The 23,414-nt window shown below is 44.4% G+C and overlaps 6 protein-coding genes across 6 annotated transcripts; 3 read left to right on the top strand and 3 right to left on the bottom strand.

The window, feature by feature from the left end:
- The first annotated feature begins 2,335 nt into the window (after window positions 1–2,335).
- On the top strand, window positions 2,336–4,630 carry LOC136476638 (small ribosomal subunit protein uS15-like). Its single transcript, XM_066474559.1, has 5 exons — window positions 2,336–2,492; window positions 2,590–2,662; window positions 2,789–2,927; window positions 3,208–3,394; window positions 4,376–4,630. The coding sequence occupies exons 1-5, from the start codon at window positions 2,470–2,472 to the stop codon at window positions 4,407–4,409; spliced, it is 456 nt and encodes a 151-aa protein (XP_066330656.1). The 5' UTR covers window positions 2,336–2,469; the 3' UTR covers window positions 4,410–4,630.
- A 719-nt stretch (window positions 4,631–5,349) lies between these two features.
- On the bottom strand, window positions 5,350–7,729 carry LOC136476637 (28 kDa ribonucleoprotein, chloroplastic-like). The gene is made up of 4 exons (XM_066474558.1): window positions 7,153–7,729; window positions 6,485–6,586; window positions 6,074–6,379; window positions 5,350–5,665 (listed from the first exon to the last, which is right to left on the bottom strand). Exons 1-4 carry the CDS (start codon window positions 7,615–7,617, stop codon window positions 5,606–5,608), a joined length of 933 nt encoding a protein of 310 aa, XP_066330655.1. The 5' UTR covers window positions 7,618–7,729; the 3' UTR covers window positions 5,350–5,605.
- Window positions 7,730–7,913: 184 nt separating this feature from the next.
- LOC136476636 (kinesin-like protein KIN-1) lies at window positions 7,914–10,545 on the bottom strand. The gene is made up of 11 exons (XM_066474556.1): window positions 10,511–10,545; window positions 10,331–10,412; window positions 10,162–10,203; window positions 10,047–10,080; window positions 9,892–9,967; window positions 9,287–9,435; window positions 9,123–9,184; window positions 8,931–9,022; window positions 8,740–8,854; window positions 8,469–8,648; window positions 7,914–8,341 (listed from the first exon to the last, which is right to left on the bottom strand). The coding sequence occupies exons 1-11, from the start codon at window positions 10,543–10,545 to the stop codon at window positions 8,180–8,182; spliced, it is 1,029 nt and encodes a 342-aa protein (XP_066330653.1). The 3' UTR covers window positions 7,914–8,179.
- A 143-nt stretch (window positions 10,546–10,688) lies between these two features.
- On the top strand, window positions 10,689–15,193 carry LOC136476629 (deoxyhypusine synthase-like). Its single transcript, XM_066474552.1, has 7 exons — window positions 10,689–11,238; window positions 11,874–12,041; window positions 12,225–12,443; window positions 13,169–13,252; window positions 13,696–13,801; window positions 13,870–14,105; window positions 14,790–15,193. The coding sequence occupies exons 1-7, from the start codon at window positions 11,002–11,004 to the stop codon at window positions 14,865–14,867; spliced, it is 1,128 nt and encodes a 375-aa protein (XP_066330649.1). The 5' UTR covers window positions 10,689–11,001; the 3' UTR covers window positions 14,868–15,193.
- A 2,734-nt stretch (window positions 15,194–17,927) lies between these two features.
- On the top strand, window positions 17,928–20,222 carry LOC136476631 (small ribosomal subunit protein uS15-like). The gene is made up of 5 exons (XM_066474554.1): window positions 17,928–18,084; window positions 18,182–18,254; window positions 18,381–18,519; window positions 18,800–18,986; window positions 19,968–20,222. The coding sequence occupies exons 1-5, from the start codon at window positions 18,062–18,064 to the stop codon at window positions 19,999–20,001; spliced, it is 456 nt and encodes a 151-aa protein (XP_066330651.1). The 5' UTR covers window positions 17,928–18,061; the 3' UTR covers window positions 20,002–20,222.
- A 719-nt stretch (window positions 20,223–20,941) lies between these two features.
- On the bottom strand, window positions 20,942–23,321 carry LOC136476630 (28 kDa ribonucleoprotein, chloroplastic-like). Its single transcript, XM_066474553.1, has 4 exons — window positions 22,745–23,321; window positions 22,077–22,178; window positions 21,666–21,971; window positions 20,942–21,257 (listed from the first exon to the last, which is right to left on the bottom strand). Exons 1-4 carry the CDS (start codon window positions 23,207–23,209, stop codon window positions 21,198–21,200), a joined length of 933 nt encoding a protein of 310 aa, XP_066330650.1. The 5' UTR covers window positions 23,210–23,321; the 3' UTR covers window positions 20,942–21,197.
- Between the last annotated feature and the right edge of the window lie 93 nt (window positions 23,322–23,414).

Here is a 23,414-nt window from a genome sequence, read left to right as displayed (position 1 = left end):
AACAACAACAAATTGTGTGTTGGCCGGTGTGGCGAAAGAATGAAGTAGCCACAGAATGTAAAGAGAAAAGGCTGCTGCTCCAGCAAAGAAGCAAGCGGCTACTCGCACCTAGTCTAGTAGAATCAAGACGAGTAATTCGATGCCACCAAGCATGTCTTGCGGACATGGCATGAATTTAAAGAAGATGGATACAGGCAGTATAATTGGTGGAGATACATGGCATATGTTTTTCCTTTTTTTCTTTTGGCTAATGGTAAGGGGAATTTCCAAAGTATTTGTCATAAAAAAAGGACCAGAAGAAGATAAATAAAACATTATCATGAATTTAAAAAAAGATTGTTTCATGATGGCTGCTTAAACCACATTGGAAATAGACTATTTCCAATGCCTTTTCTATTTCAAATACTACAAAGCAAAAAAAAAAAAAAAAAACCCTCTGATCACAGGGGGGGACTCGGCATTGAAATAAGAAGCTGTACCAGGATTCGGGCACGGAAAGCACACTGCTCTAACCGGTATGACTCATTAGGAGCTGGTAAACAGTACAAAACAAAGTTTTGAGAATCAAGGCATATCTGTAGCATTACATCATGGCATCATGCTGCATTTTCGTTATTCATGATTTCCGAAGGCGATGAATAATTAGCAGCTACATTTATCGAAACTCTTCAAAAAAAAAAAAGCAGGTCTTCATACGAAAATGCCAATGGATACAAGTTCTAAGAATTAGTCTGGGCACTTCAAACTTGATGATGACAAAAATATCTGGCCACCTGGGAGGCATCAAGGAGCTTGGGACCTTAGGCGCCCCATATCCAGCCGTGTCTTGAAAGAGATTTGGACTTCATACTGAGCCCCAGGTATCCGCAGGCGTTTTAACCAGAATAACTTCTTCTGAAGCTCATGTGGTTTGGCGGTCTGTTCCACAAACTGTTTCTTGACATGCATCGAGAATTGTTCCCTGGACTTCTTATCAATATGAGGTGATCGCAACACTGTATACAAGGCTCGTGATTCAGGCAGTCCAATCTTCTTTGTGAATGGAATAAGCTCTGAGACCTGGTTGCTTTGGCTCATAAAAGACTTCATCACTACACGTATTTTTGCAGCCATGATGCTACAGCAAAGCACAACTTCTGTCACCGTTTCCAAATACCCTGACACCTGGAGATGGTAAAAATTAGCACTGTCATGTAACCATCAAGTAACATAGACAAAGAAAATCTGGAGGAATTTAGAAAATTAACCTTGCTATGACATGAGCAATAATCTTATGATGCTTTAGCATAATATTCATCACAAATAGGGTAGCAGAAACAGGGAAGGAAGCATATATACAGTGAGTACTTATAGTGAAAGGTTCAGCACATGGATGGCAGCATATCAACTAATGTGAAGTATGATGCCCAGCCACACCATGTCACAGATTTCCTGGACTGTGCCCACAGGGCTACTTGGCATATGTTTTGCAGCCACAATACTTAACTGACCCCATTTAAAAACTTTCTACCATAGAAAAAAAAAGACAGAAAAAACAGAGAGTTTTTTTTCTTCCCTAAAATGAAGTATCAGGCTCATGAAAGACAAATGGCAATCCATATATGCAAGGCGATAAGAGTAAGTAACGAGGGTACATAGCTTCAGTTGATATAGAGGTGATTGGCAATAAAGCTACAACAGAAGACTCTTTTTTTTAATGAAAGGGGATAAATGAACACACGAGGAAATAGAACATATTGACAGATAGAGATGAGTGAGTTGTTGCAATTAGCAAAGAATTGAAGACATATGTCGGGCATCATCAATCTTAAAAAGGTTAACACCATGAAGTAAAGATCAGCAGCTCTGATTCCACAAAGAATTGCAACAGCATGGCTAGCACCCAACGATAAAAAATTTGCAGAGTAACATTCCATACAAGTTCATCCAACACATATTATTTGCCCCAAAGGGTTTTGAACAAGTCACAAGCACATCGATAATTTTTGCAAAGCAATCGAAGTTTGTAGGCATAATACATGCATATTATACACTTGTAATTGGATTCAGATCCGAATACGAATAGTAAGGTAGGGTTTGGGCGCGCACGGTTTCGCACAGCAGGAAGGGAAGACCAAGGGGAGGACGTACCTGGTGGCGCTCGTCGCCGGCGAAGGTGCCGAATTAGGGCGGCAGCGACGGCAAGCCCAGTCGTCTTGCGCGCACGCTGGGGTAGTGGCCGAGTGGGGGGTGATGGATGAAGACCCACGGCCCAGAGGCTTTTTGCAACGATAAGCGCATATCTGCAAATAATATTATTTACAAGGGGTCCAATGAAAATTACCTCAGATAAGTTGAATAAGATCCAAAACCCTAATCCGTCACCCTCTTCTCGCACTCGCGCCTCTTCCCCATTCGCGCCGCCGCCGCCGCCGCCGCCGCTGCAAGCGCCAGCTCGCGGTCGCCCGAGCCAAACACTCCAACGCCGCCATGGGGCGTATGCACAGCCGCGGGTAACCCTCCCGCCCTCGTACTCGTAGCAACTGGTGCTATTGCTTCTAGTCTGGTGAATCTGTGTGCTAATGGCGGCTGCGTGGCTCCGTGACGCAGGAAGGGTATCTCGTCGTCGGCGCTGCCGTACAAGAGGACGCCGCCGACCTGGCTCAAGACCGCCGCCTCCGACGTGAGAGCCTTCTCCTCTCCTTCGAGACTCCATTCCATTCGGGCGTCGTCTGCTTCCGTTGTTGTTGGGATGGGATTGCTGATTCGGTTGGCTGACGTGCGTGTGTTGTTGGTTCTCGTCTGGTAGGTGGAGGAGATGATCGCTAAGGCGGCGAAGAAGGGTCAGATGCCGTCGCAGATCGGCGTCCTGCTACGTGACCAGCACGGTATCCCCCTTGTCAAGAGCGTCACCGGCAGCAAGATCCTCCGCATCCTCAAGGCACATGGTCAGAATTAGATCCTCGTTCGATTCGCTTGCTATCAGTGGTGGAGCTTGAGGATAAATTTAGAGGGGGCCAACAGTATAATAATATACATGGTTTAGGGAGTGTGAGGGTGGCAAATTTAAAGCTTCATAAGCAAAATATACTAAGATAATGAAGCATCCTTTATAGAATTGCAAAATGAGGAGGGGCCATGGCCCACTATGGCCCTAATGAAGCTCCACCTCTGCTTGTTGGTATTTTGTGATTTGTGCTGTATTCATGTTTTCATGTGCTTGTGTAGGGCTGGCGCCAGAAATACCAGAGGACCTGTACTTCCTCATCAAGAAGGCTGTGGCGATAAGGAAGCACCTTGAGAGGAACAGGAAGGACAAAGACTCCAAATTCAGGCTCATTCTTGTTGAGAGCAGGATCCACCGCCTGGCCCGCTACTACAAGCGCACAAAGAAGCTTCCACCCACCTGGAAGTAGTAAGTCACTCGAACCCATGCATTGTAGTTTGTTGCTTGTTGGTACTAGCATGATTACTGAAGTATGTGGTATTAGCTAGCTTAGTTAACTTGGTAATTGTTGATCTGTTGTGCTTCAAGTAATTGTGAAGCAGCTAGAATTGGGTAGTCTTTGATAAAGAACACTCTTATTTGAAATGCATTCGTGAGCTATATTTCACGCGGTATTGTTCATATAGCTAGCTGTAGTATGTTCATCTGGTGCAATTTCATAGAGCATGTAGATTCATTGGCATTTTAGGGTTCTATTTGGCAGAGATCTATCCCCAGCTCCATGAGTATGAGGACTTGCTATGTTGAGGATGTTTCGGTACACCATATTCCATTTTGGACTAAAAGTAGAGACTTAAACCACTTTATTTTAGCCTGCATTCTCCATATCTGATGCGCAGCTGAAAACTGGAGGCTTGCCAAACAGGGTGCTAGTGTGCAGTGTGTTTGTCACCTTGAGATTACAATAGCAATCAGTGGCGAAGCTACGTTGATTGCTGTGGGTGCAGATGCACCCACCAGAAAATAAAAAAACCAATACTACAATCGAATTTTTACCATTGTTATGAAAATACTGATAGGAATGTTATGAAAATCTGACCCGTGTAACCAAATGAATTGTCATCAACATTTAGTTGTATTTAAGGCAGTAGACAGGTCAATTCCCCAGAGTTCTTGTGTTGTGTTCTTTTTTTTCTGTTATGTGGCATGCTATTGAAGGGCGGGCCTGGTGCAAGCGGTAGAGTCTTACCGCCTGTGACCGGAAGGTCACGGGTTCGAGTTGCGGTCTCCTCGCATTGCACAGGCGAGGGTAAGGTTTGCCACTGACACCCTTCCCCAGACCCCGCACAGAGCGGGAGCTCTTTGCACTGGGTACGCCCTTTATGTGGCATGCTATTTGGATGGTCATACACTTCTACTTTGTAGCTGACAATTCTTGCTCTACTGCAGTGAGTCAACCACCGCAAGCACTCTGGTGGCCTAAGTGAGGAACTCAACATCAGGTGCTTGAAGCTGGGGCTATTCTTGGAATCAATTTTATGTACCGTTTTATGAGTTCGGATTGAACTAGAGATCGTGAATGTCCTGTGGAGGATGCCACAAACCCTTTTGGTTACATAGAACTGTCTGTTGTTAACTTTTGCTACTCGGCATCCAGATTTTTGTCAGCTATAATGATCATTTATATTACACGGTTTGCCCATACCTGCCTGCAGTCACCTTCGCCCTTGTTATTATATGTTATGGCGTATGAGGTATTGACATGTAATGCTAGCGATGACAATATTGGTGATGAATTGCTGCTGCCTGAATAGTGTTGTTTTCCTTGGGCAAGGGCACGAGGCCATATATGATTAAGTATATGTGATGTGATTTGTATCACCACAGCATTGCATCAGCTGGCTAGAACTAGAACCACATAATATATGTGACGTCATTTGTCCGTTGTTTTGAGATATGGGAACCACACAATTATATGCAACTTGTTCTTTGGTCTGAGATTGTATCCTCGGGAGCAAAACCTGAACATGTGTTGTAAGATGGGGCTTCACGAGACTATTTTTCTTATCATGTGTTTGTTGCGCAATTTGTATAAAATCCGTTCATACTAGGGTGCACAAGAAGGTACTGCCTATCGCTTGCTTGTTGAACACTTACTCTCCGCTGTTTTAAGGGTCTATTTGTTTTGCTTTGCCGGAAGCTGCAATAAGCTTTTTAGCCTTGGGCTGTTGGGCACAAGGACTTACCTGAATTTATGTGCCATGCTAGTTAATGAAAGGTGGTTAGAGGAAAAAAAAAGCAATACCTGGAAGATATTAGAAGAATCTAATGCATGTATTTGTGTTGTGATGCACGGGTAGTATTACTGTTTGGAATATATTATAAGAGGCTAAACATGTATTGTCAACCACAAAGAGTATTAATTACGGCTACAATATCAGTTTTCAGTTCGTCATAGAATTTCTCACACCACCATCCACGGTGGCGATGACAAAATTGCAGCAGTCGCACTAATTTATGCTACCATTTTTTCGTTGTTTTGCGATGAACCGCTCAATTGCTTCGTACATACATAAGGGGTCATGTTTGTTAGCTGTGTAGCTTGTGCCTGGAGCATGAACTTAATCGGCCAATGAGGCGCAGACAAAAATGCATTTCTCAAGGGTAACCCTCAACGGCTCAGCGTGTCTGGCGCTCTACAATAGCTTCCTTTACTACGATATCCCGTCCGAAAAAGACCTGTTGCAGAAGCAAAAAAGTGATATAAGCCAAGGTGCTCGTAAACACAGGAGCAATATCATTGGGTGGGACAACTTGAAGCACAAGAGCAGAGTACAATGCTAGGCTACAAGCAGCAGGTGATCAGATCAGGGAGTTAAATTTTTATCTAGAAGAATACTGGTAGGGCTGAAGTTTTCAGAACTGGGCCATCGTGTCAAATTTATGAATACAAGAATTTCAAAGGAATCAGTACAAGTCATCCAAAATCCATATTAAGTTCCCTCTATTATTCAGAAGAACACTAGGTATGCTATTAACAGCGGTATCAAGAATTGCAGATCAAATTCAAGAAGGAATATATAGCGACTATTTTGTAATACTGGAACAGCTCAAATAAGTCAATGAAACACAAAACTTGAGCCTTACCGTTCTGTCAAGCTTTAATGCTGCCTCAAGCTCTTCAGCGGAAGAAAATGAGAGGAACCCATAGACTCGGTTTCTGCCTCCTTTACGATCTGTCAGCAGCCTTGTACTAACAACGGTTCCGCACTGAGTAAAGAGTTCTCTCAGGTCTTGGGGCTGAACAGACCACGCAAGGTTGCCGACGTAAACCTTGTGTGGGCTCTCGAAGATGTGGTCCTTCATGGGTGTTATATGGGCCAGGTTCACATTTTTCCTATTGGAAATGACATCAGATGCTAGTTTAACAAAAGCTTCACGCCCATCTAAGTCCTACAAGAGAGAAACACATGACATCATGAGTTAAGAGACTAGAAAAGTATTGAAATATGCAGTAAAAATTTCATCTGAATATGTGGTGTAATGTAAACGACTCACAAAGCCATCCAGAGCATTGATAGCTGTCCGAGCTTCTGCTAAAGAACGCATCGTAACAAAAGCAGTTCCTCGACTAATTCCATTCTCGGCATCGCGTGAAATCTGCGAGGTGTAAACGACTTGAAGTGTTAGCATCAAAATACAGACCAAAAGCTCCTGGAAAAAGACTAGAAGGTATTGTATACAGCCCAAAGAGCTAAAATCATCATTTGTACACAACACAAGCAAGCAGCCTCTACTCACAATGTACCTACTATACTAGTCCATCATAAAAAGAATCTGCACCATGTTCAGCCGACCATCCATCCAGTCAAACAGTACCAGCTAATACAGTATCATCAGAAAGATGTCAAGAGCATGGTTCTATTGAAAATTCTGCTTGTTTTGTTCATCTAATGAGTTCATTTGGTTGATCAATGAAGAGAAATTGGCAAATGCAGCAGTGCTGATGCAATTAGTGCCCAGGCCTATCGTGTCAAGTACAACTGTACAAGTCGGTTCAGAACTATCAGCCTTGCTTATGCATTATTTGGCAAGGTACTGTACTTGCACAAGCATCTTCATGTAGTGTGTGGAAACCCCTTGTTGATTGGTTCACAGTAAAAAATAGATAAGCGTAAGCTCAACTGGGGATGATTATCCTGCGGGGGTGCTGTAGCATAGCATACCTCGACGGAGAGGACGGTTCCGTGGGGCGTGAAGAGCTCGAGCAGGTCCTGGACGTCGCAGCGGCGCGGGAGGTTGCAAACGAACAGCTCCCGCGGCCGCGGCCACTGCCGCGCCCACCCGCTGAGGTCCTCGCCGGCGTCCGCGCCCAGGTCCTCCCCGCGCGCCGCGCCGTTGCCGCCCGCCCACTCCTGCTCATCCTCCGCCTCGTCACTGAAGCCCGCCTCCGCATCCGACCACCCACGCTCCTCCTCCTCCTCCTCCTCTTCCACGGTTTCAAAAAATGGTGGCGGTGGCGGTACGGAACTTGCCCTCGCCCTCGGACCGAGACGAGCCGACCCCAGCCCGGCGCTCGCGGCTCCGCGGGTGACGAGGGCGGGGAGAGGCGGCGGGAGCCGGCGGAAGTGCGGAGGTCTGGGGAGGTGGAGGATGGCGTTGCAATGATAGGCGGTGGTGGCTGTGGCCATGGTGATGGCGGATAGGGAGGGGCGGAGAGGGGGATTGGGGCGGGAGGTGGAAGAGGACAGGAGGCGGGACGGGCTGCGAGCTTTCGTGCCAGGGAGGAGACCAACGGCTGGATGCTGAGCCACGTGTGCATCCTGCCCAGCAGACGAACCGATGAACGTTCCAGAGCAAAGCCAAAAATTTGCGTTGCTAGAGCAACACAGAGCAAGTCAATCCCAATACTAATAGATTCATTTACTAATTCTTTCTCGTAGGAGGCATTTCTGGATTTCCTGTCCTAGTTTAGCTCATGGTGGTTCCCCTTGATCGGGAGAGCAAATCCTCAAAAACAACTACGGAGGAGGCACTTTCCAGCACAAAAAAAAATCGAATATCTGATACACATACATAGCAATCAGTATTCTCGCCGCATTTCAAACAGACTGACTGAACATCCAAGGATACCAGCATCTGTACTGCAAGTATATTGTATACCACCATGGTCCATGAATCCGTGATCTATATCACTATGTGCCCAAGTGTATGACATGGTTCTTCACAGGAAAATGGGCATTGGCTCTGTCGTCAGTCTGCTACAAACCCAAAGGGCCGGAGGAGGACTGCCGGCACGAGATCAAGCAGAGTACGGCTACGGGCAGCTGCGGCGGTGGCGGCAAGCTGAGCCTGAGCGGTCATCTCCTGCGCGACTTGGAGGCTGTGCCTTAGCTTTTCGTTCTCGTCCGTGAGCTGCAACGCGTAGTCAGAGTTAGAACATTGGCGTCCCGGCAGGCAGCCTGATTATCACAAGGCGGTCATCTTGCCCCCGAGAACAGCAATAACTGACAGAATGGAGGTTTGGACGTTTTGACGCTACCTCTTCCACGGTTTCTTTGAGCTCCTCCACAGCTTGCATCAGCAACGAGATCTCCTCGCTTGCAGTGTCGCGGCATGCCAAGTCGATGTCCGCGACGGAACTGGGATCGAAGATAATGCCTTCCTGCACGAACAGTTCCTCCAGCAAATCCACATCCTCCTCCTTCAGGCTCAACCTTAGCTGAACACAAGTTTGGTTCAGAGTAAGATGCAGACAAACGGGGAATATAGGATAAAATAAAATCAATCGCCTCGGGTTCATTGATACAGACCTTGCTCAGTATCCTTTCACGCAGATCATCTTGATCATGAGTCTCGATGGTGGGCTTCTTGGTGTTATCCACCGCCTCGGGAATCAATTTCGGAGAAGCCTTTATGAGCTTTGTCCTGAAAGGGTATTTATCATAGAGAGCAATGGATTATGGCAGCGCAGTACAGGTGTGAGACTGATTGACTGGCATGCCTGGTTCCAAAGCGAAGCGTAGACAGACTCTCTGGTGCATTCGATGGGCTGGGAGAACAGCAACACAGCAATGCTGCTCTTGAGTTGCCACCCTGGAAGCAAGCATTAGCGTTTAGACAAAGCCACATGATATTATTCATCCTGAATATACTTCAAGAAAAAAAAAACGTGCTGGAGAAACTTTAGACTAACCAGTGCATCTTGAAGAATGCGCGTAAGTTTTGAGTCACGGAAAGGAACATGATTCTGTTTACCTGGAGGTTAAAGAATATGACAGGTTAAGCTAATCACAAACACATGGCAGGCTAACTTTTTATTGAGTTTGTTCCTTCCAAAAATGATCCTTTTCTGCTCACCAGTCGTTAAGGCATTGATGACATTTCCTAGAGCTGAGAGAGATTTGTTGATTGTCTTTGCCTCGTCAAGAACCCGTCCTTCAGCACCAGTTTTCTCGACTTTCTCAGAACCAGCCAAGTCAACAAGTATAATCTTCCCTGATGTTACCCTGTAAGGGTAAGAGGCAATTATGAACTGCAGGCAGTAGCATAATTTTCTTCATAATTGCAGTAACATAAGACTAGGAAACTATGTTTGCTTTGCAATACCAGAGTCAACCATCTGAGAATAGAGAAATCTAGCAGTTGGACAGTACATCAACCTTCCAGTAAGAAAGGAGAATTGCATTTGCACAGGGCCATTGCATTTTAGCAAAGAATGGGGACTAGCTTAATACATCCTTGATTAACAGCATATAAAATCTGAATATTGACGGCTATAAATGGCCTTAAAAATATCGGGATACAGGAATCAACTTGAACACTTATCCAATGTTGGCATGTTGCAAAGGTTGCCAATGGTCAGTGGGAACCATCCAACCATGATGCAGAAAACAACATGAACATCCGTTTTTGTCCCATTGATAAATGCACATAGAAACATGTAACTCTAATGTTTGGCGTACCTCTCATCTGAAGTGGATCCATATTGTACTGAGAAAATGTATAAGCAGTGACTTCTACTGCTAGCCAGGTTCATTTCTGTTTAAATTAAGGATGGCATACCATATCAACTTTAGAATAACTGTTTCAGGACTCTAGAGTGACAAATAGAGGATACGTGTTTCCCCAACAGCTCTGTTGGCAATTCCTTGCTGTAATTTAGACAAGTCAACAAAGCTAAATTAGCATCTTCTTATAGAAAGGCACTCCAAGTAAAGCTCAAGAAGACTTACAGAAAGGTTCTCTAATGCATCTGAACTGTTCAGGATAGATATCTGCAGGTGTAATTGAACAGATACCAGATATCAAAGTGAAAGCATGGAGGTCCTGATGCCAAGTATTTCTTTCTCAATATCACAGAAAAATAGAATGGAAGGAAGGTGCCATGTTCTTCATTCTGACCTCTGTTGCTCCAGAAATGTAAATTCCTTGGGTTTTACTTTCCTTGATCTGCAGGTTGTCTTTGGACAAGTCAAGAAGGTCCCTGAGATAAGAACAGATAAAAGTTTATCCTCTCCATAGCAGCACTTCAAAAAACATTTATAAAGAGGAAGCATGAGAAATTCTCTACCAAATACTCACCTCACTTTTTCCAAATATATCTCCACCTGAGACATGGCAAATCAACTTATTTTACTATTCAGCAAACCTAACAACTTAAGGGGGGAAAAACTAGCAATGTGGATTCTAATCATCGTAGAGGTGCGCGTCGGTGCCCATCCGCCCCACCACCCACGAGGCCGCCGCGCCGCTCGCCTGAAGTCCGAACATCCTGCTCCTGCGGGGCGGGCGGGTCCGGGGCCGGTGCGGTGGATCTGGATCTCGCCGCCGTTAGCTTGTTTGTGGCCGGGGCCCGCCGGAGGAGAGGAAGAAAGGAGTAACGAACCAGATAGGCGCTGGGCCACAATATCAGTGTCTCGGCCCTTTTACCGCTCTGATTGCTTCTGGGCCTATAGTGGGCCCTACTAGCTACATCTCATATCCAATTCACTCCCTCAAACGGCACCGAAGTGAAAGCGAGGCTGTTTCCAAAAAAAAAAAAAGAAGTGAAAGCGAGGCCTGCTACTCCAGAGATGGCCGGCGCGGGAGGCAGCGGCGGCGGCGTGGTCCGCGACGTGGAGGCGTTGGAGGGCGTGCGCTCCATCGTGCTAAAGCCGTCGGAGTCGCTCGACGATTCGCGGTTCACGAGGATCGCCGGCGCCGACTTCAACGACCCGGGCCTCGGACTCGAGGGGCTGCTCGCCTCGCTTGCGCACACGGGGTTCCAGGCATCCAACCTCGGCGACGCCATCGACGTCGTCAACCAGATGGTACGGCGGCCGCTACTTTTTTTTTCCCTGTCAGGAGGGTTGAGTTTGCGCTTGGGGCCACTGTACAACCTAGCGAAGAAGATAGTTTCATGCGATTTTGTGCGATGGGAGGTCTGTTGTAGTGTGTTTAGAGGTCTGCAGTGGCGGAAAAAAAATGGTAGACCCAGTGCTGGAGGCTCCCAAACGAGTGGGGTATGGAGAAGGGAAAAACCGAGGCAAGTCTTTCCCCGCAAAATATGCGGAGAAGCTGCTTCGAACCCGCGACCTGGTGACTCAATGAGACGTTGAAGCAAATTAGGGGAGTTTTTTTTTAAAAAAAAAAAGAACAAGTGAAATGTATAGTTGACATCAGAAACCATACATAGTCAATTTGATTGTCAAATTAGCAAAATCATACCAAAAATTACCTAATAAGACTTAGTGGAAAAGATTGGGATTGAAGAAACAACCCTTAGGAATCTAGTGGATTCTGTCAAGTAAACATCTGTAGTTGGACTTTCGTTTGGAGTAAGCTAGAAGTACCTATATGACATAGCACAATATTGCCCCAGCATATTTATTCATTTTCAGTTTTGTCCAGTTGTCTACTATCATTTGCATGGTTCTGATATTTGCTATGCTTGGCTGAATTAAAGTTAGATTGGAGGTTGTCGCATGAGAAGCCCAGTGAAGATTGTGATGAAGCTGAACTTGACCCTAACTATAGAGAATCTGTGAAGTGCAAGATATTTCTGGGCTTCACTTCAAATCTTGTGTCTTCTGGCATCCGGGATATAATCCGTTTTCTAGCTCAGCATCACATGGTAAATTCTCCTACTTCTGTATCACAAGTTCAAATTTGGAATGAAACCAAGTTTCAATGTCCCTCTGTAAAGTGGTCTGCTTGAAGCATGCCTATACATATCTGTTCCTAACATTACCTAAATGCATTGAGCTCTACTGTTCTAATGTCACTAACTTTTTCATTGAAAAATTATGTTCTTTAGGTGGATGTTATTGTTACAACTGCTGGGGGTATAGAGGAGGACCTCATTAAGTGCCTTGCACCAACTTACAGAGGTGATTTTTCATTACCTGGAGCACTACTGCGGTCAAAAGGACTGAACCGGATAGGAAATCTGTTGGTGCCGAATGATAACTATTGCAAGTTTGAGAACTGGATCATGCCACTCTTTGACCAGATGCTACTGGAACAATCTACTGAGGTGAACATTCCTGCTGGGACAAAACTACATAATATTTCTTCTGGCTTCAACAAAGCTAGCTGCTAAACATGGTTTTCATTTGCCATATACAATGGCTATTTGATACTAGAAGTGGAATATGAATATGTTTTTTTCTTGCAACCTGTAAAATATTTCTTATAGAAGGGTCTGGATTTTTCTACTGTCTGAGACACTAAGAAGCATGAAAAAAGTCTAACATGAAATCGATCTACAATATGGGTTCAAAAGTTCTTAAAAAACTATTTGTCTAGCATGTCACACTAAATATATACTAAAAAGATTCAAGAACTATCCTGGCATTTGCATGACCTTGCTTGCATAGCTTCTTTTTTCCTGACATTATACTTTTTCCTGGCCTTTAGAGTGATGACTGATGACCTTTTTTTTCTTTTTCTTCTAGCAATATGCGTATGAACTTGAACAGGCAGACAAGTGAGATCTTGCCAAACTAAATCTATGAAGTATGAGCTATTAGTTTCTGCAGAAGTTGCTGAATATCAATACAGATAAGGTTACACCTTGCTGGATATTTGATGTTTTAACTGAAGAACAGCCTGCGTTTTTCACATGATTAATTTGTTGTAGTAGATTACCTGCCAGCTCTTGTATATGATACTATGAGTAACAGATCTTTTTTTCGGGGAAACAATTAGTAGACCATATTTTTATTTCTTTGTCATGAATCGATTTATTGTTACCTGCAGAATGTTTGGACACCATCAAAGGTGATAGCTCGTCTTGGTAAAGAAATAAATGATGAAAGCTCCTATCTTTACTGGGCATACAAGGTAATATGTTTTAATATTACCTGTATATTCTTAGGAAATATTAAAAGAACTGCAGAAATGGGTGCGTGCTGATTCTTTTTACAAATTATGCATTGATTTATGTTGGATGGGAAAAAGTAACAAAAATTCAGTTGAGTTATTTGAGCAAGTTATTGTTGCTTTACTGTGGAATCTATTAATGCAGTGTGTTTCTGTACCTGATAGCTATATTTGAACCTGAGTTTGTTTACAAATGTTCATAGCTCAGTTAGCTATTACTCTTGATGTTAAAAATAGACTCTGTGCCTTGCCCTTTCCTGTTCCAGGTAGGATATCTTATAAAAAAATTGCATGAATTTCGTGCTTTTCTTATACTGAACTACTGAAGTTATTAATTTCATAAGCTACTTTGTATACATCTCAAGGCAGCAGTCACACTGTACTAACTCATCAGTGCTTACCAGAATAACATACATGTATACTGCCCCGCATTGACTGATGGATCACTTGGAGACATGCTGTTCTGTCATGCAGTCCGTAATCCTGGCCTTATTATTGACATTGTACAAGGTATGATTCACTGTTCTGTCCTTGCCTTTGCTTTTCTTATGTAACATTGAGCTTAAAATCTTTTACAGATATACGGCTGATTAATGGGGAAGCCATCCATGCAACACCAAGGAAGACAGGGATTATAGTTCTTGGTGGAGGCCTTCCAAAGCATCATATATGCAATGCCAATATGTTTCGCAACGGCGCAGATTATGCTGTTTATATTAACACAGCTCAAGAGTTTGATGGTAGTGACTCTGGAGCACAGCCTGATGAAGCAGTCTCATGGGGAAAGATAAAGGGTTCAGCTAAACCAGTAAAGGTATACGTTCTTTAATGAAGCTTCAGATGCTGTTTCTTATGTTTTACTACCTCCGGTCCATTTTATCTGGCGCACACGCATATCAAGATTCAAACTTTAAAAACTTTGACCAATAATTAGGCTAATAATTTTTAACTATTATAATACAAACTTTATATGGTTAGATTTGTAAGGAATTATACTATCCAATGATTATAAGTTTATAAGTATAAATAATATAATATAAAGCAAATGAATGGTCAAAGTGTAATCTAGGGGACCGTGTCATTCTAACTTGCGCCAGATAAAATGGACCGGAGGGAGTAGTAACTCTAGTTAAACTTATTTTGGTATAAACATCATGCTGCACACACAAACTCTTTCTATTGATTTGTCTTGCAACGAGGTATCAAAAGAATAAAATATACATATGAAGCTGTTCTTTTAATAATTTTCAAAACATCTTAACTTCCTTCTGTCACTCTGTGCAACTTTTGCGCTGACAGAATATTACCATATTACTTTCTCTAATAATTCTTGGTTTATGAATGATTATCTGATTGTTTAATTGTGCCTTTTCTGTTAATAGAAGATACCAATTTGAAATCAGCATATTGGGAGAGCATAGTATGGTGCATGGGCCAGGCACTGGATGCTGTTATTACTAACAATCTAATCTGCTGTTTGAAAATTTGGAAAATGCAGGTGCACTGCGATGCGAGTATCGCTTTTCCGCTTGTTGTGGCTGCGACATTTGCACGCAAGGTTCACGGCTCCAAGTGAACAAACTGAATCTCCTTCATTGGAGTATGGATGGACATCCAAATTTTGCTGAACTCTCCAAATGACCTTTCTTGGAGCACGAGGTTTACTTCACCTGCACTGCACAGGGATAATGCGCAAGCTTTCGGCGACTCACAGCCACATGCCAGCATTCTTCGATGTACACTCGATGTTGTACCAGCCTATTAGGTAGCATCTTTGTTACAATCAATAATTTATGGGAATAATAACGGCATATACTTTGTTCATCCGAGTCGTCTGATAAATGCATGTCAAGTGAACGTGATTGACAAACGACCTGTTTTTATAAGCACAGTGATATTTTATTCACCTGAAAGCCATGTGTGTGCTCCTTTGTGTTGATGCATGGACGACATTCGGAGGTTGGGATCGTCTTAATGTCTGGGGGAGTTTTTGTATTCTTGCTTGCCGATAGTTGGGTGTCGAGCGGCGATAACTACAGTTGTGGTAGACGCCGCCAAATAAAACGTTTTGATTTAGTTCAGGCGTCTTTTAAGTTTCTGGGTCTGCTTTGGATTTTGCATCTCAGTTGCCTTCCCGCTCCATATCCTCCCTAGGCCGGAGCACAGCCGCACAGGCAGTTGCAGATGCCATCGCCGGCGCCTTCTCCCCCTTGTGTTCTGGCAACACCTCAATACATATTTTTTATTGTGAAGAAATAGAATCATGTAAATAGCTATGTATATTACAAACAAACAACAAACAACAACAACAAATTGTGTGTTGGCCGGTGTGGCGAAAGAATGAAGTAGCCACAGAATGTAAAGAGAAAAGGCTGCTGCTCCAGCAAAGAAGCAAGCGGCTACTCGCACCTAGTCTAGTAGAATCAAGACGAGTAATTCGATGCCACCAAGCATGTCTTGCGGACATGGCATGAATTTAAAGAAGATGGATACAGGCAGTATAATTGGTGGAGATACATGGCATATGTTTTTCCTTTTTTTCTTTTGGCTAATGGTAAGGGGAATTTCCAAAGTATTTGTCATAAAAAAAGGACCAGAAGAAGATAAATAAAACATTATCATGAATTTAAAAAAAGATTGTTTCATGATGGCTGCTTAAACCACATTGGAAATAGACTATTTCCAATGCCTTTTCTATTTCAAATACTACAAAGCAAAAAAAAAAAAAAAAAACCCTCTGATCACAGGGGGGGACTCGGCATTGAAATAAGAAGCTGTACCAGGATTCGGGCACGGAAAGCACACTGCTCTAACCGGTATGACTCATTAGGAGCTGGTAAACAGTACAAAACAAAGTTTTGAGAATCAAGGCATATCTGTAGCATTACATCATGGCATCATGCTGCATTTTCGTTATTCATGATTTCCGAAGGCGATGAATAATTAGCAGCTACATTTATCGAAACTCTTCAAAAAAAAAAAAGCAGGTCTTCATACGAAAATGCCAATGGATACAAGTTCTAAGAATTAGTCTGGGCACTTCAAACTTGATGATGACAAAAATATCTGGCCACCTGGGAGGCATCAAGGAGCTTGGGACCTTAGGCGCCCCATATCCAGCCGTGTCTTGAAAGAGATTTGGACTTCATACTGAGCCCCAGGTATCCGCAGGCGTTTTAACCAGAATAACTTCTTCTGAAGCTCATGTGGTTTGGCGGTCTGTTCCACAAACTGTTTCTTGACATGCATCGAGAATTGTTCCCTGGACTTCTTATCAATATGAGGTGATCGCAACACTGTATACAAGGCTCGTGATTCAGGCAGTCCAATCTTCTTTGTGAATGGAATAAGCTCTGAGACCTGGTTGCTTTGGCTCATAAAAGACTTCATCACTACACGTATTTTTGCAGCCATGATGCTACAGCAAAGCACAACTTCTGTCACCGTTTCCAAATACCCTGACACCTGGAGATGGTAAAAATTAGCACTGTCATGTAACCATCAAGTAACATAGACAAAGAAAATCTGGAGGAATTTAGAAAATTAACCTTGCTATGACATGAGCAATAATCTTATGATGCTTTAGCATAATATTCATCACAAATAGGGTAGCAGAAACAGGGAAGGAAGCATATATACAGTGAGTACTTATAGTGAAAGGTTCAGCACATGGATGGCAGCATATCAACTAATGTGAAGTATGATGCCCAGCCACACCATGTCACAGATTTCCTGGACTGTGCCCACAGGGCTACTTGGCATATGTTTTGCAGCCACAATACTTAACTGACCCCATTTAAAAACTTTCTACCATAGAAAAAAAAAGACAGAAAAAACAGAGAGTTTTTTTTCTTCCCTAAAATGAAGTATCAGGCTCATGAAAGACAAATGGCAATCCATATATGCAAGGCGATAAGAGTAAGTAACGAGGGTACATAGCTTCAGTTGATATAGAGGTGATTGGCAATAAAGCTACAACAGAAGACTCTTTTTTTTAATGAAAGGGGATAAATGAACACACGAGGAAATAGAACATATTGACAGATAGAGATGAGTGAGTTGTTGCAATTAGCAAAGAATTGAAGACATATGTCGGGCATCATCAATCTTAAAAAGGTTAACACCATGAAGTAAAGATCAGCAGCTCTGATTCCACAAAGAATTGCAACAGCATGGCTAGCACCCAACGATAAAAAATTTGCAGAGTAACATTCCATACAAGTTCATCCAACACATATTATTTGCCCCAAAGGGTTTTGAACAAGTCACAAGCACATCGATAATTTTTGCAAAGCAATCGAAGTTTGTAGGCATAATACATGCATATTATACACTTGTAATTGGATTCAGATCCGAATACGAATAGTAAGGTAGGGTTTGGGCGCGCACGGTTTCGCACAGCAGGAAGGGAAGACCAAGGGGAGGACGTACCTGGTGGCGCTCGTCGCCGGCGAAGGTGCCGAATTAGGGCGGCAGCGACGGCAAGCCCAGTCGTCTTGCGCGCACGCTGGGGTAGTGGCCGAGTGGGGGGTGATGGATGAAGACCCACGGCCCAGAGGCTTTTTGCAACGATAAGCGCATATCTGCAAATAATATTATTTACAAGGGGTCCAATGAAAATTACCTCAGATAAGTTGAATAAGATCCAAAACCCTAATCCGTCACCCTCTTCTCGCACTCGCGCCTCTTCCCCATTCGCGCCGCCGCCGCCGCCGCCGCCGCTGCAAGCGCCAGCTCGCGGTCGCCCGAGCCAAACACTCCAACGCCGCCATGGGGCGTATGCACAGCCGCGGGTAACCCTCCCGCCCTCGTACTCGTAGCAACTGGTGCTATTGCTTCTAGTCTGGTGAATCTGTGTGCTAATGGCGGCTGCGTGGCTCCGTGACGCAGGAAGGGTATCTCGTCGTCGGCGCTGCCGTACAAGAGGACGCCGCCGACCTGGCTCAAGACCGCCGCCTCCGACGTGAGAGCCTTCTCCTCTCCTTCGAGACTCCATTCCATTCGGGCGTCGTCTGCTTCCGTTGTTGTTGGGATGGGATTGCTGATTCGGTTGGCTGACGTGCGTGTGTTGTTGGTTCTCGTCTGGTAGGTGGAGGAGATGATCGCTAAGGCGGCGAAGAAGGGTCAGATGCCGTCGCAGATCGGCGTCCTGCTACGTGACCAGCACGGTATCCCCCTTGTCAAGAGCGTCACCGGCAGCAAGATCCTCCGCATCCTCAAGGCACATGGTCAGAATTAGATCCTCGTTCGATTCGCTTGCTATCAGTGGTGGAGCTTGAGGATAAATTTAGAGGGGGCCAACAGTATAATAATATACATGGTTTAGGGAGTGTGAGGGTGGCAAATTTAAAGCTTCATAAGCAAAATATACTAAGATAATGAAGCATCCTTTATAGAATTGCAAAATGAGGAGGGGCCATGGCCCACTATGGCCCTAATGAAGCTCCACCTCTGCTTGTTGGTATTTTGTGATTTGTGCTGTATTCATGTTTTCATGTGCTTGTGTAGGGCTGGCGCCAGAAATACCAGAGGACCTGTACTTCCTCATCAAGAAGGCTGTGGCGATAAGGAAGCACCTTGAGAGGAACAGGAAGGACAAAGACTCCAAATTCAGGCTCATTCTTGTTGAGAGCAGGATCCACCGCCTGGCCCGCTACTACAAGCGCACAAAGAAGCTTCCACCCACCTGGAAGTAGTAAGTCACTCGAACCCATGCATTGTAGTTTGTTGCTTGTTGGTACTAGCATGATTACTGAAGTATGTGGTATTAGCTAGCTTAGTTAACTTGGTAATTGTTGATCTGTTGTGCTTCAAGTAATTGTGAAGCAGCTAGAATTGGGTAGTCTTTGATAAAGAACACTCTTATTTGAAATGCATTCGTGAGCTATATTTCACGCGGTATTGTTCATATAGCTAGCTGTAGTATGTTCATCTGGTGCAATTTCATAGAGCATGTAGATTCATTGGCATTTTAGGGTTCTATTTGGCAGAGATCTATCCCCAGCTCCATGAGTATGAGGACTTGCTATGTTGAGGATGTTTCGGTACACCATATTCCATTTTGGACTAAAAGTAGAGACTTAAACCACTTTATTTTAGCCTGCATTCTCCATATCTGATGCGCAGCTGAAAACTGGAGGCTTGCCAAACAGGGTGCTAGTGTGCAGTGTGTTTGTCACCTTGAGATTACAATAGCAATCAGTGGCGAAGCTACGTTGATTGCTGTGGGTGCAGATGCACCCACCAGAAAATAAAAAAACCAATACTACAATCGAATTTTTACCATTGTTATGAAAATACTGATAGGAATGTTATGAAAATCTGACCCGTGTAACCAAATGAATTGTCATCAACATTTAGTTGTATTTAAGGCAGTAGACAGGTCAATTCCCCAGAGTTCTTGTGTTGTGTTCTTTTTTTTCTGTTATGTGGCATGCTATTGAAGGGCGGGCCTGGTGCAAGCGGTAGAGTCTTACCGCCTGTGACCGGAAGGTCACGGGTTCGAGTTGCGGTCTCCTCGCATTGCACAGGCGAGGGTAAGGTTTGCCACTGACACCCTTCCCCAGACCCCGCACAGAGCGGGAGCTCTTTGCACTGGGTACGCCCTTTATGTGGCATGCTATTTGGATGGTCATACACTTCTACTTTGTAGCTGACAATTCTTGCTCTACTGCAGTGAGTCAACCACCGCAAGCACTCTGGTGGCCTAAGTGAGGAACTCAACATCAGGTGCTTGAAGCTGGGGCTATTCTTGGAATCAATTTTATGTACCGTTTTATGAGTTCGGATTGAACTAGAGATCGTGAATGTCCTGTGGAGGATGCCACAAACCCTTTTGGTTACATAGAACTGTCTGTTGTTAACTTTTGCTACTCGGCATCCAGATTTTTGTCAGCTATAATGATCATTTATATTACACGGTTTGCCCATACCTGCCTGCAGTCACCTTCGCCCTTGTTATTATATGTTATGGCGTATGAGGTATTGACATGTAATGCTAGCGATGACAATATTGGTGATGAATTGCTGCTGCCTGAATAGTGTTGTTTTCCTTGGGCAAGGGCACGAGGCCATATATGATTAAGTATATGTGATGTGATTTGTATCACCACAGCATTGCATCAGCTGGCTAGAACTAGAACCACATAATATATGTGACGTCATTTGTCCGTTGTTTTGAGATATGGGAACCACACAATTATATGCAACTTGTTCTTTGGTCTGAGATTGTATCCTCGGGAGCAAAACCTGAACATGTGTTGTAAGATGGGGCTTCACGAGACTATTTTTCTTATCATGTGTTTGTTGCGCAATTTGTATAAAATCCGTTCATACTAGGGTGCACAAGAAGGTACTGCCTATCGCTTGCTTGTTGAACACTTACTCTCCGCTGTTTTAAGGGTCTATTTGTTTTGCTTTGCCGGAAGCTGCAATAAGCTTTTTAGCCTTGGGCTGTTGGGCACAAGGACTTACCTGAATTTATGTGCCATGCTAGTTAATGAAAGGTGGTTAGAGGAAAAAAAAAGCAATACCTGGAAGATATTAGAAGAATCTAATGCATGTATTTGTGTTGTGATGCACGGGTAGTATTACTGTTTGGAATATATTATAAGAGGCTAAACATGTATTGTCAACCACAAAGAGTATTAATTACGGCTACAATATCAGTTTTCAGTTCGTCATAGAATTTCTCACACCACCATCCACGGTGGCGATGACAAAATTGCAGCAGTCGCACTAATTTATGCTACCATTTTTTCGTTGTTTTGCGATGAACCGCTCAATTGCTTCGTACATACATAAGGGGTCATGTTTGTTAGCTGTGTAGCTTGTGCCTGGAGCATGAACTTAATCGGCCAATGAGGCGCAGACAAAAATGCATTTCTCAAGGGTAACCCTCAACGGCTCAGCGTGTCTGGCGCTCTACAATAGCTTCCTTTACTACGATATCCCGTCCGAAAAAGACCTGTTGCAGAAGCAAAAAAGTGATATAAGCCAAGGTGCTCGTAAACACAGGAGCAATATCATTGGGTGGGACAACTTGAAGCACAAGAGCAGAGTACAATGCTAGGCTACAAGCAGCAGGTGATCAGATCAGGGAGTTAAATTTTTATCTAGAAGAATACTGGTAGGGCTGAAGTTTTCAGAACTGGGCCATCGTGTCAAATTTATGAATACAAGAATTTCAAAGGAATCAGTACAAGTCATCCAAAATCCATATTAAGTTCCCTCTATTATTCAGAAGAACACTAGGTATGCTATTAACAGCGGTATCAAGAATTGCAGATCAAATTCAAGAAGGAATATATAGCGACTATTTTGTAATACTGGAACAGCTCAAATAAGTCAATGAAACACAAAACTTGAGCCTTACCGTTCTGTCAAGCTTTAATGCTGCCTCAAGCTCTTCAGCGGAAGAAAATGAGAGGAACCCATAGACTCGGTTTCTGCCTCCTTTACGATCTGTCAGCAGCCTTGTACTAACAACGGTTCCGCACTGAGTAAAGAGTTCTCTCAGGTCTTGGGGCTGAACAGACCACGCAAGGTTGCCGACGTAAACCTTGTGTGGGCTCTCGAAGATGTGGTCCTTCATGGGTGTTATATGGGCCAGGTTCACATTTTTCCTATTGGAAATGACATCAGATGCTAGTTTAACAAAAGCTTCACGCCCATCTAAGTCCTACAAGAGAGAAACACATGACATCATGAGTTAAGAGACTAGAAAAGTATTGAAATATGCAGTAAAAATTTCATCTGAATATGTGGTGTAATGTAAACGACTCACAAAGCCATCCAGAGCATTGATAGCTGTCCGAGCTTCTGCTAAAGAACGCATCGTAACAAAAGCAGTTCCTCGACTAATTCCATTCTCGGCATCGCGTGAAATCTGCGAGGTGTAAACGACTTGAAGTGTTAGCATCAAAATACAGACCAAAAGCTCCTGGAAAAAGACTAGAAGGTATTGTATACAGCCCAAAGAGCTAAAATCATCATTTGTACACAACACAAGCAAGCAGCCTCTACTCACAATGTACCTACTATACTAGTCCATCATAAAAAGAATCTGCACCATGTTCAGCCGACCATCCATCCAGTCAAACAGTACCAGCTAATACAGTATCATCAGAAAGATGTCAAGAGCATGGTTCTATTGAAAATTCTGCTTGTTTTGTTCATCTAATGAGTTCATTTGGTTGATCAATGAAGAGAAATTGGCAAATGCAGCAGTGCTGATGCAATTAGTGCCCAGGCCTATCGTGTCAAGTACAACTGTACAAGTCGGTTCAGAACTATCAGCCTTGCTTATGCATTATTTGGCAAGGTACTGTACTTGCACAAGCATCTTCATGTAGTGTGTGGAAACCCCTTGTTGATTGGTTCACAGTAAAAAATAGATAAGCGTAAGCTCAACTGGGGATGATTATCCTGCGGGGGTGCTGTAGCATAGCATACCTCGACGGAGAGGACGGTTCCGTGGGGCGTGAAGAGCTCGAGCAGGTCCTGGACGTCGCAGCGGCGCGGGAGGTTGCAAACGAACAGCTCCCGCGGCCGCGGCCACTGCCGCGCCCACCCGCTGAGGTCCTCGCCGGCGTCCGCGCCCAGGTCCTCCCCGCGCGCCGCGCCGTTGCCGCCCGCCCACTCCTGCTCATCCTCCGCCTCGTCACTGAAGCCCGCCTCCGCATCCGACCACCCACGCTCCTCCTCCTCCTCCTCCTCTTCCACGGTTTCAAAAAATGGTGGCGGTGGCGGTACGGAACTTGCCCTCGCCCTCGGACCGAGACGAGCCGACCCCAGCCCGGCGCTCGCGGCTCCGCGGGTGACGAGGGCGGGGAGAGGCGGCGGGAGCCGGCGGAAGTGCGGAGGTCTGGGGAGGTGGAGGATGGCGTTGCAATGATAGGCGGTGGTGGCTGTGGCCATGGTGATGGCGGATAGGGAGGGGCGGAGAGGGGGATTGGGGCGGGAGGTGGAAGAGGACAGGAGGCGGGACGGGCTGCGAGCTTTCGTGCCAGGGAGGAGACCAACGGCTGGATGCTGAGCCACGTGTGCATCCTGCCCAGCAGACGAACCGATGAACGTTCCAGAGCAAAGCCAAAAATTTGCGTTGCTAGAGCAACACAGAGCA

This window comes from Miscanthus floridulus, chromosome 8 (genome assembly GCF_019320115.1).
Source record: "Miscanthus floridulus cultivar M001 chromosome 8, ASM1932011v1, whole genome shotgun sequence".
NCBI lineage: Eukaryota > Viridiplantae > Streptophyta > Magnoliopsida > Poales > Poaceae > Miscanthus > Miscanthus floridulus.
Note: the sequence above shows the minus strand (reverse complement) of the source record. Positions and strands in the feature narration are given on the sequence as shown.